Source organism: Heterodontus francisci, chromosome 20, assembly GCF_036365525.1.
Source record: "Heterodontus francisci isolate sHetFra1 chromosome 20, sHetFra1.hap1, whole genome shotgun sequence".
NCBI classification, from domain to species: domain Eukaryota; kingdom Metazoa; phylum Chordata; class Chondrichthyes; order Heterodontiformes; family Heterodontidae; genus Heterodontus; species Heterodontus francisci.
This window is the reverse complement of record NC_090390.1, coordinates 59925895-59943705: the sequence shown is the minus strand read 5'-3', so window position 1 is coordinate 59943705 and position 17811 is coordinate 59925895. Positions and strand designations below refer to the sequence as shown.

General features: G+C 46.3%; 1 protein-coding gene across 4 annotated transcripts in view; it reads right to left on the bottom strand.

The window, feature by feature from the left end:
* The window catches only part of plpp4 (phospholipid phosphatase 4), a 312399-nt gene that overhangs the window by 177172 nt on the left and 117416 nt on the right, over positions 1–17811 (bottom strand). For all 4 annotated transcript variants that reach the window (XM_068053361.1, XM_068053364.1, XM_068053362.1 and 1 more), the window contains exons 3-4: positions 5407–5497; positions 5215–5278 (exon numbers count right to left, since the gene is read on the bottom strand). In XM_068053361.1, the coding sequence (XP_067909462.1) occupies positions 5215–5278; positions 5407–5497 (155 nt within the window). The remainder of the gene's footprint in view (positions 1–5214; positions 5279–5406; positions 5498–17811) is intronic.

The window sequence follows — 17811 nt, the reverse complement described above, 5'->3', positions numbered from 1 at the left end:
CTACTCTGTTTTTTATCTGAGGCGGGTCAGTTAATAAAAGCTGCATGCCTCAAATTTAACAGGATTTTTATTTTTAACCAATGATGTTCCTGTTTCCCAGGGCTTGGGAATCCTACAAGTAAAAGGAGGTGAGAAGGGCCTGATCCATAAGTAGTGCATTTACTGTCCTTTTTGGGCCAGGGTGAGCAGAAGCATTTCCCCCCCCCAGGCCCAACAAGCTCTTTGCAGATCCTGAGATCTGAAACTCCCCTCCCATCCCCCAGCAATTTCAGACTCACCCCACCAGCCCCGACACACCCACTATATCCTTTTACCTGCCACCCACTCCTTGCCTGACAGTCAATCAGGGTGGCTGCCAGGAGGGTAACCTGCTGAAAAATTTAAAAGACATATCGCCATTAGTTTCGGAAGGATGTCCGGGAAACCCTTACTTCTGTGTTTCCTGTCTGGAAATCCTCCTCTTGCTCTTTCCGTGGCCCCGACTAAATATCAGGGCCATTGTTTCCGAATATACAAATTAAATTTCTTTGACTGTCATGTCATTTCTAATTATAGATAAATCTACTTCAGACATAATTGCAGTTCACATAAATGATCTTCCTTTTTCTATCACTTATTTTTTAATTTGTTCTGACCTGGTGAATGAAAATATTGATGGCTGCAGACTAATTGACATTTCTCCTCACTTTACAGCGATGAAACAATATTGTTTTAACTAATATTGTGGCCAGTAAAGCCATTGGACACTTAAAGGCTTGCAAAAAATATCTGGTAAAACTTTCATTTGCTACACACATACAACACAGTGATGAAAACCACATTGAAATGGATTACTGTGTGACTTGCATGTAATGCCATTGCGATGAAAATCAGACATTGGACTTTTTGCTCTTCTGCTTCTCCAGGCAATACAAAGTGTATCCCTTTATGTGTAGCCATTATTAGATTCACAGCACACAACGGCTTTATAAAATGCCACTATAGCCCAGCAGCAGCAGCAAAGTGTCTCCCAACCAGATCAATACTGCTTCAATTTGTAGTGTTATCTGCCTTTTCGATGTCTCCCTGGCAGTGTTGACAACAAATCTTGTCAACTCTTAGTCAGGCCTCAAAGTTAAACCCCTCATTACTTGAGGACTTGGTATAAAGGGAGGGGGAATGCAGACAAGTGAAAAAAACAAGTTTGCATTTATATAGCACCTTTCATGGTATCCCAAAGCCAATGAAGTACTTTTTGAAGTGTAGTCACTTTTGTAATGTAAGAAATGCGGCAGCCAATTTGCATTCAGCAAGTTCCCACAAGTAGTAATGTGATAATGACCAAATACTCTTTTTTTTAGTGATGCTGGTCAATTAAGGACCTAGTTCTGCTGCCGCTGGGATCTTACCAGTGGCGGGAGAGGGGGGGGCCTCTGTCGTGCAGGGAGGACATCTTGCAACATGAAGCACACTCCCTGTGGGTTTGAGGAGGAGGGTCTTCCTCCGTGGGCAATTTGTGGCCCACGGAGGACCCCCATCGGGAACAACTGTATCCCCCGTGACCCCCCTCCCCCTGGACTTCACGACCACCCACCGACCCCACCCTCCCCCCCTTGCTAGGGCCTTCTGGTCTAGCCCCGGCGTCCCCACCTCACCTACCTCCCCCTCTTGTCGGGGATTCCAGCGCTGGGCCTGGGTCCAAGGCCTCTGTGGTACCGGCAGTGGCCACTGCTCCCTGTGGCGCTGCCACTACTGCTGAGCTGCTGGCCCTCTGATTAGCCTGCAGCTCATGGAGGCGGGATGCCCGTCCTTAAAGAGACGAGGATCCCGCCTCATGAATCTTTAATTGAAAAACACGGGCGGATCACTCCGGGAGGCTGCGAAAATGCAGAGGCAGGGTTCGGTTTGGCACCCAGCACCCCGCCTCCTACACAGAATCCAGCCCACCATATTTTGCACTGCCTCCTGGAGGCAGCATTATGGCATATGCTTATTTTCTTTTTTTTTTGTAGGCCTAGGTCATTCTCACCAACTTTCACAAGCAGCAGCACACTGAGACACAGTGATGTATGCTGTGAACTTGAGATAACAACAGGTTAGTGACAGTGCGTAGGTGAAGAGGTGCAAGTGACGGTGGCAAAGGAAGTGCAGGGAACTGCTGGCTGGAAAAAGAGATCAGTTTGCCCAACGGTACTGCCTAGGTTTGCCAGGTAGTTGTTAATGGGCCTGTCAGTACAACGGACTGCATATGAGCAACAGTGGTCAGTTCACCTCTAGTGTCATCTGGCAGCTCTTATTGGTTCCTTGCTGTATTCCTCCATTAAGACAAATAAAAGAGAGAGGGCAGTGTGAGCAGTTCCCCTGGCTTAGCAGTATCTTCCAGCAAAAATAAACTGACACTGTGGCCGTAAACATAGAACATAGAACATAGAAAAATACAGCACAGAACAGGCCCTTCGGCCCACAATGTTGTGCCGATCCTTTGTCCTCTGTCAAGGACAATTTAATCTATACCCCATCATTCTCCTTTATCCATATACCTATCCAAAAGCCTTTTGAAAGTCCCTAAAGTTTCTGACTCAACAACTTCCCCGGGCAAGGCATTCCATGCCCCGACCACTCTCTGGGTAAAGAACCTTCCCCTGACATCCCCCTTATATCTCCCACCCTTCACCTTAAATTTATGACCCCTTGTAACGCTTTGCTCCACCCGGGGAAAAAGTTTCTGACTGTCTACCCTATCTATTCCCCTGATCATCTTATAAACCTCTATCATGTCACCCCTCATCCTTCTCCGTTCTAATGAGAAGAGGCCTAGAATGTTCAGCCTTTCCTCGTAAGACTTATTCTCCATTCCAGGCAACATCCTGGTAAATCTCCTCTGCACCCTCTCCAAGGCTTCCACATCCTTCCTAAAATGAGGCGACCAGAACTGCACACAGTACTCCAAATGAGGCCTTACCAAGGTCCTGTACAGCTGCATCATCACCTCACGGCTCTTAAATTCAATCCCTCTGCTAATGAACGCTAACACCCCATATGCCTTCTTCACAGCCCTATCCACTTGAGTTGCAACTTTCAACGATCTATGCACATAGACCCCAAGGTCTCTCTGCTCCTCCACATGCCCAAGAACCCTACCGTTAACCCAGTATTTTGCATTCATGTTTGTCCTTCCAAAATGGACGACCTCACACTTTTCAGGGTTAAACTCCATCTGCCACTTTTCAGCCTTTTGGACGTGTAGCTTTTAACATCCAGTGGAACTGGTTGAGTTAAGCACACAGCAAGTGTGATGCACAAACCCAGCAATGTTGCAAGTTCTCCTCTTAATCAGTATTCAGATTTGCAATGAGCTGGACTCAATCTGTGCATGAAAACACACCAACCAACTGGTGACAAACCCAGCAGCAATTCCGAGCACTGCACTCAGCAGGCAGGAGCTCATAAAATTACTGTTCCTGACTAGTCAATTTCCACAAAGCCAATGTCAATTTCTAGGCCATCTGTAATACCAGAACACCTCTAGTCACGATCAAATAAACAGAAAGCAGTTAATTAGAAACCAGGAACATTTTTCCAGTTTCTATTGTATACAGAAATTCAACACAAATATATCTCCCAGCACAAACCCAATTTTACTTTCAGGCTTTAAGGACCTGAGTGGTAAAAAAAATCTTCCTTTGTTATATCTGAATTAAGTCCAAAATGGCTTGTCATGTGCCGTCTAAAGGGGGTTTTGCAATCGGTATACAGAAAATCCATACAGCATGGAAAAATCCAGTTTTTGAATTCCTGTGTGGTCCTTTGCTGTGATATTTTTCTCAACAGTAGTGGACTATCTATGAACAGTGGTCAGATTACTGTGGCTCTTTCCAGCCTTCACATATTAACACTGTTAAATTCTGCACTCTGTAAATTTCTGGGGCATGTTCATATCCATTAACATCACATGTAAAAACACAACCAGTTCAACTACATATTATGATTTATTTGAAGTCGGTTGCCTCAAATTTGCTTATTTCCATTATCCCTGATCTTTTACATACAGTCTGAGCAAGAATACAGTCTGTGCGATGTCAGACTCTTAGGGCTGAATTTTCAGGCCCCACTGGGGGCGGGAATGTAGGTGGAAAGGGCCCAAAAATACCAGTGCCGGCCAGCATGACGGTTTCCCGAAGCTATTCCTGACGCCAGCCATTTTTGCAGAGGGAGGTTCTGAGTTAGCGGGGCTAGCCACCTCACATGGCAGGTGGCTGATCAGGCTCATTAAGGGCCAAATTAAGGCCATTTAAGAGAGGCCGACTGGGATTTTTCAGTCAGCCTCCAGTGTCTTGCATCGGCAGGGGCCAGTTTAGGTGCCTGGAGACAGGCATCCGGTGGCAGGACAGGGGGCCACTTCTCCAGATAGGCCTAGAGGCCCTCCCTGCCTGCCTGGATGCGAGAACAGCCATAGCCTCACTGTGGTGACCTGCCTGCCTGCCATGTCTCTTTTTTACTTAAAGATTAAAAAAGTTGGAGAGAGGGTGCCTCCATGTTGAAGTACTGGCTTACCATCCATTACAGGCTGTTGTTCCTCTCAAGCTAGAAAGCCTCTGATTGGCCGTCCAGCTTCGAGACCCTGCCCACCACCCTTAATTGGACGGAGAACCTATCTCCAAGTCAATTAAGGGGGTGCTCCCGTGAAAATCCCAATGATTATCTCTTTTCTCCAGAGGCGGCTTCAGAACCCGGAAACAGTCCCGACTTGTTTCCCGCCCCCGGAGGGAAAATCCAGCCCTTAATAATTCAAAGAAACACATGCCCATCATGTTGTTCCCTTTGTCTGCCACACAAAGTACCATCTAGTTTATCATGGACTCTACCTATTAAATCTTCTTCTTCTTTGGCCTCCTTGTCTCACGAGACAATGGATAAGCGCCTGGAGGTGGTCAGTAGTTTTTGAAGCAGCGCCTGGAGTGGCTATAAAGGCCAATTCTAGAGTGACAGACTCTTCCACAGGTGCTGCAGATAAAATTGGTTGTCGGGGCTGTTACACAGTTATAACAGTTACCTATTAAATCTACTGAGGGGAAAGCGCTGTAAAATTTCTTGCTGACTCTCAAATAGAACCTGGTTCTTTCTTTGTTTATCCATCCTGAATCATTGATTTTCCTGAACCCAAATGGTACATAATTGGATAGAATTCACAGTACCGCGAGTTTTAATATGTTGTATTAAACAATGAGAACTTACCTTCCCACTATTAACTTAATCGTATTGGTAAAGATTCCATTCAGAGCAAGGGCCAGAGAAACAGCTAAATATTTAAAAAAAACATAGGTATTATAGGATGCATTCGAACTGGAAGTAGATAGAATAATATGAAAATACAGAGGCGAATTTGAAAAAAATAACATGATAACAAACATTGAGTGAATACTTTACCTAAGCAGGCCTCTTTAATCTCTGTTTTATCTGTCCTTTGAATTATTTTGACGACAAAGATCACTGCCAGAGGTGTGAGGAATGAAATGGCCTGTGGAGACAGTGAAGCACAAAAGGTGACATTTAGTATTCCACCTACAGGATTAATACTGAATGCTGCACATCACATACAATGTCTTGTATCTGTTATTGGTGTCAACTATTGTCATTTAATGCACTTCAAGTGCTGTTACTAAAATAATTTAAATCTGTAGTTAATGCATGATGGGGACAGTTAATTGAACTGTAAATTAAATAGATGTATTCATTTCTCATTCCTTTATATTCCACACATGGCAGATGTAAAATCTGTTCTGTGACTGTCACTCTACTGCTAATGTATACTGATTTTATACTGTTTAAAGGGTTTCCACCTCAAGATAAATGGAGATTGCTGATGTCAGTACATTTTTAAGTGCATAATGATCCAACAATGACTTGTCCTCACTCAGTGTTAATTACATATAATTCACCAGGAGTCACTGGAGTTTTTATTATATTGATGTCAGCAGTGTTTTGTACACTGGACATTTTTAAAGTGTTCAGAAGCTTGCAGAAGTTCAATGCCAACTCACAGACACCTCTTCCTACCTCCCTCTGGACCATGACCCCACCACCGAACATCAAGCCACCGTCCAAAGGACTGTCACTGACCTCATCTCCTCTGGAGATCTTCCCTCTACGGCTTCCAACCTCATAGTCCCACAACCCTGGACAGCCCGCTTCTACCTCCTTCCCAAAATCCACAAACGGGACTGTCCCGACAGACCCATTGTGTCAGCCTGCTCCTGCCCCACTGAACTTATTTCTTCCTATCTAGACTCTATCTTTTCTCCGCTGGTCCAGTCTCTTCCCACCTACATCCGTGATTCTTCTGACGCCCTACGTCATTTTGACAATTTCCAGTTTCCTGGTCCCAACCGCCTCCTCTTCACTATGGATGTCCAATCGCTCTACACCTCCATCCCCCACCAGGATGGTTTGAGGGCTCTCCGCTTCTTCCTGGAACAGAGGCCCAACCAGTCCTCATCCACCACCACCCTCCTCCGCCTGGCTGAACTTGTTCTCACATTGAACAACTTCTCCTTCAACTCCACGCACTTCCTTCAAGTAAAAGGTGTCGCTATGGGTACCCGCATGGGTCCTAGTTATGCCTGTCTTTTTGTGGGATATGTCGAGCATTCCTTGTTCCAGTCCTACTCAGGCCCCCTCCCCCAACTCTTTTTCCGGTACATTGATGACTGTATCGGTGCCGTTTCCTGCTCCCGCCCCGAACTAGAAAACTTTATCAACTTTGCTTCCAATTTCCACCCTTCTCTCACCTTTACATGGTCCATCTCTGACACTTCCCTTCCCTTCCTCGACTTCTCTGTCTCCATCTCTGGGGATAGGTTGTCTACCAATATCCATTATAAGCCCACCGACTCCCACAGCTACCTCGACTACACTTCTTCACACCCTACTTCCTGTAAGGACTCCATTCCATTCTCCCAGTTTCTCCGTCTCCGATGCATCTGCTCTGATGATGCTACCTTCCATGACGGTGCTTCTGATATGACCTCCTTTTTCCTCAACCGAGGATTTCCCCCCACTGTGGTTGACAGGGCCCTCAACCGTGTCCGACCCATTCCCCGCACCTCTACCCTCACCCCTTCCCCTCCCTCCTAGAACCGTGACAGGGTTCCCCTTGTCCTCACTTTTCATCCCACCAGCCTCCATATCCAAAGGATCATCCTCCGCCATTGTCGCCACCTCCAGCGTGATGCCACTACCAGTCGCATCTTCCCCTCCCTTCCCCTGTCAGCATTCCGAAGGGATCGTTCCCTCCGCGACACCCTGATCCACTCCTCCATTACCCCCACCACCTCGTCCCCGTCCCAGGGCACCTTCCCCTGCAATCGCAGGAGGTGTAATACCTGCCCATTTACCTCCCCTCTCCTCACTATCCCAGGCCCCAAACACTCCTTTCAGGTGAAGCAGCGATTTACTTGTACTTCTTTCAATGTAGTATACTGTATTCGCTGCTCACAGTGTGGTCTCCTCTACATTGGGGAGACCAAGCGCAGACTAGGTGACCGCTTTGCGGAACATCTCCGCTCAGTCCGCAAGCAGGACACTGAGATTCCGGTTGCTTGCCATTTCAACACTCCCCCCTGCTCTCATGCTCACATCTCTGTCCTGGGATTGCTGCAGTGTTCCAGTGAACATCAACGCAAGCTCGAGGAACAGCATCTCATCTACCGATTAGGCACACTACAGCCTGCCGGACTGAACATTGAGTTCAATAATTTCAGAGCATGACAGCTCCCCATTTTACTTTCATTTTTAGTTATTTTTTCTTCCTTTTTTTTTACATTCTTTTTTACATTTTTTACTATCTTTTTTTGCATTTATTTCATTTCATCTTAGTTTGTTCAGTTTGCTTACCCACTGTTTTTTTCAGGTTTTTTTTCAGGTTTGCACTTGCTGCTGTTCAATATTCAGTGTATTCACACCTAATCTGTACTAATGCTTTGTCTTTCAACACACCATTAACATATTGTTTGCCTTTGCTCCGTGACCTTTTGGTCAGCTATGTGGCCTGGTCCAATCTGCACCTTCTCCTTTGTTATCTGTTGCCCCACCCCCACCTCACTTGCTTATAATCTGTGACTTTTCTAATATTTGTCAGTTCCGAAGAAGGGTCACTGACCCGAAACGTTAACTCTGCTTCTCTTTCCACAGATGCTGCCAGACCTGCTGAGTGATTCCAGCATTTCTTGTTTTTGTTTCAGATTTCCAGCATCCGCAGTATTTTGCTTTCATTTTTAAAGTGTTAACTGACACTGATGTTCTTGATGAATTAGCAACATTTAATATGAAAGGTAAATGTAGAAGCAAATACACATGAATAAAAGGAAAGCAGTTAACAAAGCTTTAATCCAATTATCGTGTGCAGACGATTTATAATTGCACAAGAAATTGTGCATTGGTCTAACGCCAAGATTAGATCTTAAAATTTAAAAAAAACTTGCATTTATATAGTGCCTTGCACAACTGCAGGGAATCCCAAAGCACTTCACAGCTAATGAACTACATCTGAAGTGTAGTTACTGTTGTAATACAAGGAAATGGAGCAGCCAATTTGCGCACAACAAGCCCCCATAAACAGCAATGTGATAATGACCAGATGAATTGTTTTTGTGACATTGATTGAGGGATAATTATTGGCCAGGTCACCGGGGAGAACTCCCCTGCTCTTTTTTGAAATAGTGCTGTTGGGTCTTCTAAGTCCACCCGAGTGGGCAGACCAGGTCTCAGTTTAATGTCTCATCCGAAAGACAGTGGCCAAGATTTTATCCAGCAAAAGTGCCGCTGAGAACCCCGTGTTTCCTCTTCTGTGGGAAGCCTACTGAATCAAGCGCCAATTAGACATTTAAGGGGACAGTGGTGGGCCTTCCATGGGATCAAGGACCCTGGTGCTAAAAGTCCTGCCCCCTGAGAGCTGCTGGTGAATCAGAGGCTGGCAGCTCCTTAACTTTTTTTAAATTTCCAAAATATACTTTATTCATAAAAATCTGTAAACAATACATTACCAAACAGTTTCAAACAGCACCAAGTCAAAAAATACAAACAGTGCAAAGGAGGTCAGTTTCCTTCAATACAATCATGAGTTGCCTCACAACCCTTCCTTTTCATTTGTCATGCCAGATACATTTTTACATTTTACAGCACCTGAAATTTTCCCGATACAGTTCGAGGGGTTTCCCATGGATCCAGCCCCTCCGTTCAGGTTGGTGGGGGGACCTTACACAGTGGTCTTTCCCCATTGAGCCTTTGCTGCGGCAGCCCCAAGCTTTAGTGTGTCCCTCAGCACATAGTCCTGTACCTTGGAATGTGCCAGTCCGCAAAATTCGGTCGTGGACAACTCTTTGCGCTGGAAGACCGGCAAGTTTCGGGCAGAACAAAGGGCGTCTTTCACTGAATTGATAGTCCTCCAGCAGCAGTTGATGTTTATCTTGGTGTGCGTCCCTGAGAACAGCCCATAGAGCACAGATCTTGTGTTACAGAGCCGCTTGGGATGAACCTCGACAAAAACCACTGCATCTCTTTCCACACCTGCTTTGCAAAGACACATTCTAGAAGGAGGTGGGCAACCGTCTCTTCCCCACCACAGCCACCGCGAGGGCATTGTGCAGAGGGGGTGAGACTTCGGGTGTGTAGGAAGGATCTGATGGGGAGGGCCCTTCTCACCACCAGCCAAGCTACATCTTGGTGCTTGTTTGAAAGTTCTGGTGATGAGGCATTCCGCCAAATGACTTTGGCGGTCTGCTCAGGGAACCATCCGACAGGATCCACCGTCTCCTTTTCCCGTAGGGCCTTGAGGACATTCCGTGCAGACCACTGCCTGATGGATCAGTGGTCAAAAGTGTTTTTCCACAGAAACTGTGGAAGGATAGGTGGTACGGCACAGTCCAACTGGATGGAGCGTTGCGCAGCAATGTGACCAGGCCCATCCTTCGCAAAACCGGCGACAGATAGAACCTCAGCACGTAGTGACACTTGGAGTTTGCGTACTGGAGGTCTACACACAGCTTGATGCAGCCGCACACGAAAGTCGTCATCAGGATGAGGGCGACGTTGGGTACATTTTTCCCGCCCTTATCCAGAGGTTTGAACATCGTGTCCCTCCATTTTAGATCCCCAGATGAAGCGGAAAATGGCTCGGGCGACTGCCACAGCGCAGAAGTGGGGTATGGGCCAGACCTGCACCATGTACAGCAACAACGTGAGCGCCTCACACCTGATGACCAGGTTCTTACCCACAATGGAGAGAGATCGCTGCCCCCACAAGCTCAACTTGTGTTGTACCTTGGCTACTCGCTCCTCCCAGGTTTTGGTGCACGCCCTGGCCCTTCCGAACCATATCCCCAGCACCTTCAGGTAGTCTGACCTGACGGTGAAGGGGACAAAGGATCAGTCAGCCCAGTTCCCAAAGAACATGGCCTCGCTCTTGCCGTGGTTAACTTTGGATCCCGAGGCCAGTTCGAACTAGTCGCAGATGCTCATCAGTCTGTGCACAGACAGCGGATCCGAGCAGAAGACAGCGACGTCATCCATGTACAAGGAGGTTTTAACCTGAGTGCCTCCACTGCCTGGGGTTGGCACCCCTCTTATGCTCGCATCCTTCCTATTAGACTCAGCAAAGGGTTCAATACAGCAAACAAACAAGACCGGGGAGAGAGGACAGCCCTGTCTGACTCCAGATTGGATCGGGAAACTTTCCGATTCCCACCCATTGATTGAGACTGCGCTACTGATGTTTGTGTAGAGCAGTTTGATCCAATTGCAGATTCCCTCCCCAAACCCCATTTTGGAAAGCACGTCCATCATGTAGGTGTGCCCTTAACTGAGCAACGCCACCAAGGAGGCGGTGGCTGCTGCTAGTGGAGCACCTACTCGAATCCCAGGAGCAGCACTGGACCCAGGCCACAGGTAGGCCGGGGCGGGAGGGGTCTCGCAGGATGGGGGTCATGAGTGTAGGGTGACCCTCAGCGGGGCTCCCCCCTTCCACCCCTCCGGATGCCGGGTCCCTCATGCAGGCACATTGGAGACTTTAGCTGGAATTTTACCCTTGGCGGACGGGAACCGTCCACCTACTAAAAGGTCGGTGGCGAGCCTGCCTCCGCCTGGCCTGGGAATGTGATCAGAATTTTGCAGTTCCCCGGCCTTTACTTGGTCTGAGGCAGGGCTTCCACCCGCTTAAGGCAGGAAATCCCGCCTAATGGAGCTGCTGGCGAATCAGACGGCCGGAAGCTCTCTGTCCCAGCAGCGCCACTGGAAGCAGTGGCCACTGCTGGGACTGCAACCCATGACACAAAGCTGCGTGGGAGTGTGAGCTGTGAGGAGGATGCAGAGAAGCTCCAGTGTGATTTGGACAGGTTGATTGAGTGGGCAAATACATGGCAGATGCAGTATAATGTGGATAAATGTGAGGTTATCCACTTTGGTGGCAAAAACAGAAAGGCAGATTATTATCTGAACGGCGATAGATTGGAAAAGGGGGAGGTGCAGTGAGACCTGGGTGTCCATGTGCACCAGTTGCTGAAAGTAAGCATGCAGGTGCAGCAGGCAGTTAAGAAGGTAAATGGTATGTTGGCCTTCATAGCGAGAGGATTTGAGTACAAGAGCAAGGATGTCTTGCTGCAATTATACAAGGCCTTGGTGAAACCACGTCTGGAATATCGTGTGCAGTTTTAGTCTCCTTATCTGAGGAAGGATGTTCTAGCTATGGAGGGAGTGCAGCAAAGGTTCACCAGACTGATTCCTGGGATGGCAGGACTGACGTTTGAAGAGACATTGGGTCGATTAGGCTTGCATTTGCTAGAGTTTAGAAGAAGAGAGGGGATCTCATAGAAACCTACAAAATTGTAACAGGACTGGACAGACAAATGCAGGAAGGATGTTCCCGATGGTGGGAGAATTCAGGACCAGGGGTCACAGTCAAAGGATAAGGGGTAAGCAATTTAGGACTGAGATGAGGAGGGATTTCTTCACCCAGAAAGTGGTAAACCTGTGGAAATCTCTACCACAGAAAGCAGTTGAGGCCAAATCATTAAATATATTCAAGAAAGAGTTAGATATGGTTCTTACAGCTAAAGGGATCAAGGGATGCAGGGAGAAAGCGGGAACAGGGCACTGAGTTTGGATGATCAGCCATGATCACATTGAATGGCGGTGCAGGATCGAAGGGCCAAATAGCCTACTCCTGCTTCTATTTTTCTCTGTTTTCTATGTTTCTTAGAATTCGGGGAGCCTGGAAGGAAGGTAGGCTTTTGGTGCCTCGCTGGGGGTGTTCGGTCGGGCCCTGGTGAGGCAAGGGTAGTCGATTGGGGGGACGGGGTGGGGGGGCATGTTGGGTGCTGGGGGTGATTGGGGCAGCGGGGGTGGCCCTCCATTGGGCACAGGGTGCCTCATCATGAGGGATCTTGCTTGGCCTGGGGCGGGAGGTCCATTTCTCGCCTCTGCCACCTTGCGTAAAGTGGCGGCGGAGGCGGGAGCGGGTCAGGAAGGGCCCCCCAAGCCTCCCACACCATTTTAGGCCCCCCATCCCCCCACCACCTTCCCGCTCTTTGGGGGGAGCATAAAACTCCAGCCTTTAAGTCATTATATTTGACAATTCTTTATCCATAGTCCTATACCAGAATTGTGAGACGTGAGGTAAGTGATTGCTTGCCATTGCTTAACCATTCCTTGCTTAACAATTTCTCCTTTCGGTCTTAGTCTCTGAATGGTACAAACAACCTTTTTGGTTAACCATTTCCCCCTTTTCATCCCTTTTTGGTTAATGATGACCCTGCTTTCTGGTTAACCATTTCCCCTTTCAGATTTAGTCTCTCAACGGTACAAACGACCTTTCTAGTTAACCATTTCACCCTTTTCATCCCTTTTTGGTTAATGATTGCCCCCCCACCCCTCCGACTGGTTAACCATTTGCGACTGTGGGGACAAATGGTTAACCAGTAAATCGGGAACCCACACTTTTTGAAGTGCTGTGTTTAAATTTCTGAAACACCCTATTAGCTAGGAGCACTGAAAATGACTACAGGGTGGCACAGTGGTTAGCACCGCAGCCTCACAGCTCCAGCGACCCGGGTTCAGTTCTGGGTACTGCCTGTGCGGAGTTTGCAAGTTCTCCCTGTGACCGCGTGGGTTTCCGCCGGGTGCTCCGGTTTCCTCCCACAGCCAAAGACTTGCAGGTTGATAGGTAAATTGGCCATTGTAAATTGCCCCGAGTGTAGGTAGGTGATAGGAGAATTGAGGAAAGGTGGGGATGTGGTAGGGAATATGGGATTAATGTAGGATTAGTATATATGGGTGGTTGATGGTCGGCACAGACTCGGAGGGCCGAAGGGCCTGTTTCAGTGCTGTATGATTCTATGACTCTAATGGCGTCAAAGTTTTCTGTGATAATATTACTGCAGCATGGGGGAGGTGGTGGTGTAGTGGTAATGTCAGTAGACTAGTTATTGCTGGCTAAGACCTGGCTAATGCTCTGGGGACATGGTTTCGAATCCCACCATGGGATTCAATTAATATTTGAATTCAATTCATAAATCTGAAATTAAATGTTAGTCTAATGGTGACCATGAAACCATTGTCGGTTGTTGTAAAAACCCATCTGGTTCACTAATGTCCTTTAGGGAAGGAAATCTGCTGTCTTTACCTGGTCTGGCCTACATGTGACTCCAGGCCCGCAGCAATGTGGATGACTCTTAAAATGCCCTCTAAATGGTCCAGCATGCCACTCAGTTCAAGGGCAATTAGAAATGGGCATAAATGCTGGCATAGCCAGCGATGCCTACATCACACAAATAAAACAAGATTTACAATCAGGGTGAAGTTGATTACAGGGAAATTACAAGTTGCACATATTGTGGTATACTTGCTTTAAAATACATATTTTGTTCCCAGACACATATTATTCTATAAGAATTTGCCAGCTTTTGGTGGCTTTGCTGCCTTAAGTGTAATAGGGTAGGAATTTCATTCGCCAGTAGTTTCACCGCTGACCCAGGATATTTTCCAAGGGACAGCCTAATTTAAGTATTTTTATTGAGTTTCAGCCCATGCCAGGGAGACCATTAGGAACTAAGAGATTTTGTGTAAAATCCCTGCTTCTGCAGCAAATTAAAGGAGCCACCCTCCTGCTGGGGAAAAGAATTTGACATCAGCTCGAGCTGAGGTGAAGTGCTGATAGGAGAGTGTGAATTGATTGTCCAGCAATTTATTACACACCCTGGGGTGGGCTTTTTAATTTTTCGACTGCCTCCACTGGCCCTAGTGACGTTAAAGCGTTAAAGCCTTTTGCTTACAGCGTTCCTTAAATCCAGTGCTGCTATGCCAGTAATGACTGTAAACATGATGTATGAGAAGTCAATCCATCATCATCACTGTCTCAGTTGGTCTGGGCAGGCACTTCAGGCATCAAGCATAAACGATAGTGGTGGATCACTACGGGGGCAGAGATGGGTGGATTTGTGGCAGGAAAGGTCTCTCGAGTTGAATGAAAAATCTAGCCTGCTAAGTCTGAAAGTTTTATTTGTTATCTTCTCATAAAATTAATTGTCATTTGCTAATTTCATCTGTCCCTGACAATCTTGAGTTGAAAGGTCAGGATGGTTCAGTGGGCCAACATCTCTATAGTTTTAAAGTTACATCTTTTTTATGTTAGGAGGCATAGCAGTGAGGTGCATCCTCTTCGATGGATCGGGGACACTGATGCTATGCTGAATAATGTTCCAACATGTTTTTAATTAGTGTACCCATATCTCAGATCATCCTGGTAATTCAGCTAATCGACTAGATGTTGCCCTTACTTCTAATCTTAATTCTTAACAATGTAGCTATCACTGTCCCACTGGGCTATTCTGCCCACTGGGTTATATGCACCTCTTACAGAATATCTTGCAATCAATCATAAATCTTCAAGATTGTGTGGCAGAGGGAAGTAAGGAATTCTGCATTTTGAGGTCCTGAGAAAGAAGGAGGTCGAGTAGTAGATTGAGCAATGAGTATTTATTTTAACAACACATGCTCCCAAGTTTAGGGAGGTTTATTCGGTAACTCTTACACTTGGTGCAGGTTATAAGAAAAAAACTTGCATAAGACATATGTTAGATCCTTTCTCTCTCCATCAAAACCTTTCTCTTTTTTATCAATACCAATTAGGTTAGTATCTATATTGTTTAGCTGTATAGCAATATCTTCCACATTTCTAAATCCTGCAAAGTACTATATATCATTCTTTTGGGCCTCCTTATCTCGAGAGACAATGGATACGCGCCTGGAGGTGGTCAGTGGTTTGTGAAGCAGCGCCTGGAGTGGCTATAAAGGCCAATTCTGGAGTGACAGGCTCTTCCACAGGTGCTGCAGAGAAATATGTTTGTCGGGGCTGTTACACAGTTGGCTCTCCCCTTGCGCTTCTGTCTTTTTTCCTGCCAACTGCTAAGTCTCTTCGATTCGCCACAGTTTAGCCCCGCCTTTATGGCTGCCCGCCAGCTCTAGCGATCGCTGGCAACTGACTCCCACGACTTGTGATCAATGTCACAGGATTTCATGTCGCGTTTGCAGACGTTTTTAAAGTGGAGACATGGACGGCCGGTGGGTCTGATACCAGTGGCGAGCTCGCTGTACAATGTGTCTTTGGGGATCCTGCCATCTTCCATGCGGCTCACATGGCCAAGCCATCTCAAGCGCCGCTGACTCAGTAGTGTGTACAAGCTGGGGATGTTGGCCGCCTCGAGGACTTCTGTGTTGGAGATACGGTCCTGTGTTAAAGGGTACTGAATGCTACATGCTTGAGTTTAGTTTCTATCTATCGTTGTGAAACTAATGATTTGAGACTGTAAATTAAAATTTGGGAATTATTTGGGTGATTACACTTTAAAAACTAAAAACTCTGCCAGATGCTTTTAGTCTATTAAAAAAATTAATATTTTACACATCAAAGAATCATTCATCTATGTATGCTAAGACAAGAGTAGTTACAAGAGTGGCTGTTTTATTTCCAGTTTTGACTACCAGCTAATCGCAACTGAAGTCAGAATATCATACGATGAGAACAGATGAAAGCTGAGACAAGGAATAATTCAATCTCAGTAGGAACACTGCAGCTAGAAAAAAAAACTGTTCATGGTTCAGTCTCTGCCACTCAGAGTTTATTACCATATGTCAGACACGGATTGCAGCAAATACAATTAGTTCCTCAGAATCCTACACATACTATATGTCAGGGTAACCTTTTTACATGAAAAGCTTTCCTCGGGCTGTGAATATAATGGCCGTAACATTTGTAAAATCCATTACTCGAGATCTTGCTCGACCAGATTTTTAATTGCCTTGGCCTTATTCTACACATTTTTCACTCCCATTACCACTATAGCTGCAGCCACCAATGTAGTGTCTGCCATAACATCTTCACATCATGAACTCCATTGTATGAAAAAAATGTGTATCTAGCTGTAATCTTAATACCATTAATGGTAAAGATTAAAGGCTCAATTTCACCTCTCAATACACAACACTTCTTTCGAGAAAGATGTGTTATCCAAATGCACTGTCACGAATAGTCAGGTATGATACTGACATACTCAATGACCAAATGTTCAATTTTTTTTTGGCCATCCAGGTATCTGATGTGTATGGAAACCCATCACCATGCTTCAAAGACTCCAAAAAATACTGAGAAAAAAAACAGAATAATTAACTTCTTTCCCTAAAGATATACTTATTTCATCTAAGTCCATAGCATCTAGGCACTATTTATGATTTGAAGATTACAGGCAAAGCTTAGGGAGTTTGAATATGTGTAGGGACACTGCTGGAGTTTAAACAGTTAAAACCACACTGCTTAGCAGAACTTCTGCATGTCCAGCTAGGACAACCCTATCCATTAGATCATTCATTTGCATGCAAAATTGAGCTGCATGGAAAGAGCCCTAGCCCTCCATGACAGATCTATACACCAATGAGCCAGGTAGGCTGGTCAATTATCTGCTGAGGACCTGCCTAGTTTGGGTACCAAGGACTCAATTTAAATCTCCTATTACTAGGCATGTCATCTCAGAAACAACTCATCTCCAAAGAGATCCTAATCACCTTCCACAACCCCAGGAGGATGGTCACTAGTTAGTCATTAGTCGATGAATAAGTGCAGGTAAAAATAATTCGAATTCCATAATGAATACCACAATTTTATTTTATTCGTTCATGGGATGTGGGTGTTGCTGGCTAGGACAGCATTTATTACCCTGTCCCTAATTTCCTTTGAGAAGGTGGTGGTGAACCACCTTCTTGTAGCGATGCAATCCATGTGGGGTAGGTACACCCACAGTGTTGTTAGGAAGGGTGTTCCAGGATATAGTTCCAAGTCAGGATGGTGTGTGACTTGGAGGGGAACTTGCAGGTGGTAGTCTTTCCATGCATTTGCTGCCCTTGTCCTTCTAGTTGGTAGAGGTTACGGGTTTGGAAGGTGCTGTCGAAGGAGCCTTGGTGAGTTGCTGCAGTGCATCTTGTAGATGGTACACACTGCTGCCACTGTGCGTCGGTGGTGGAGGGAGTGAATGTTTGTGGATGGGGTGCCAATCAAGTGGGCCAACATACTATTGGCAGCACTACCACACTCCTTGTGGGTTAGGCTAGGAACAGAAACTAAATTTGCGTCCAAAAGTCAGTGCAAGCCCGCCTCCACAGGGCCTGGAAACCATGCCATGATTTTATGTGGCCCAGGCCCTTAATTGGCCTCAGGCAGGACATCCACCTCTCTGAGGCAGGAAGTCCTGCCACCAAGAGCTGCCGGACAATCAGTGGGCCAGCAGCACTTCA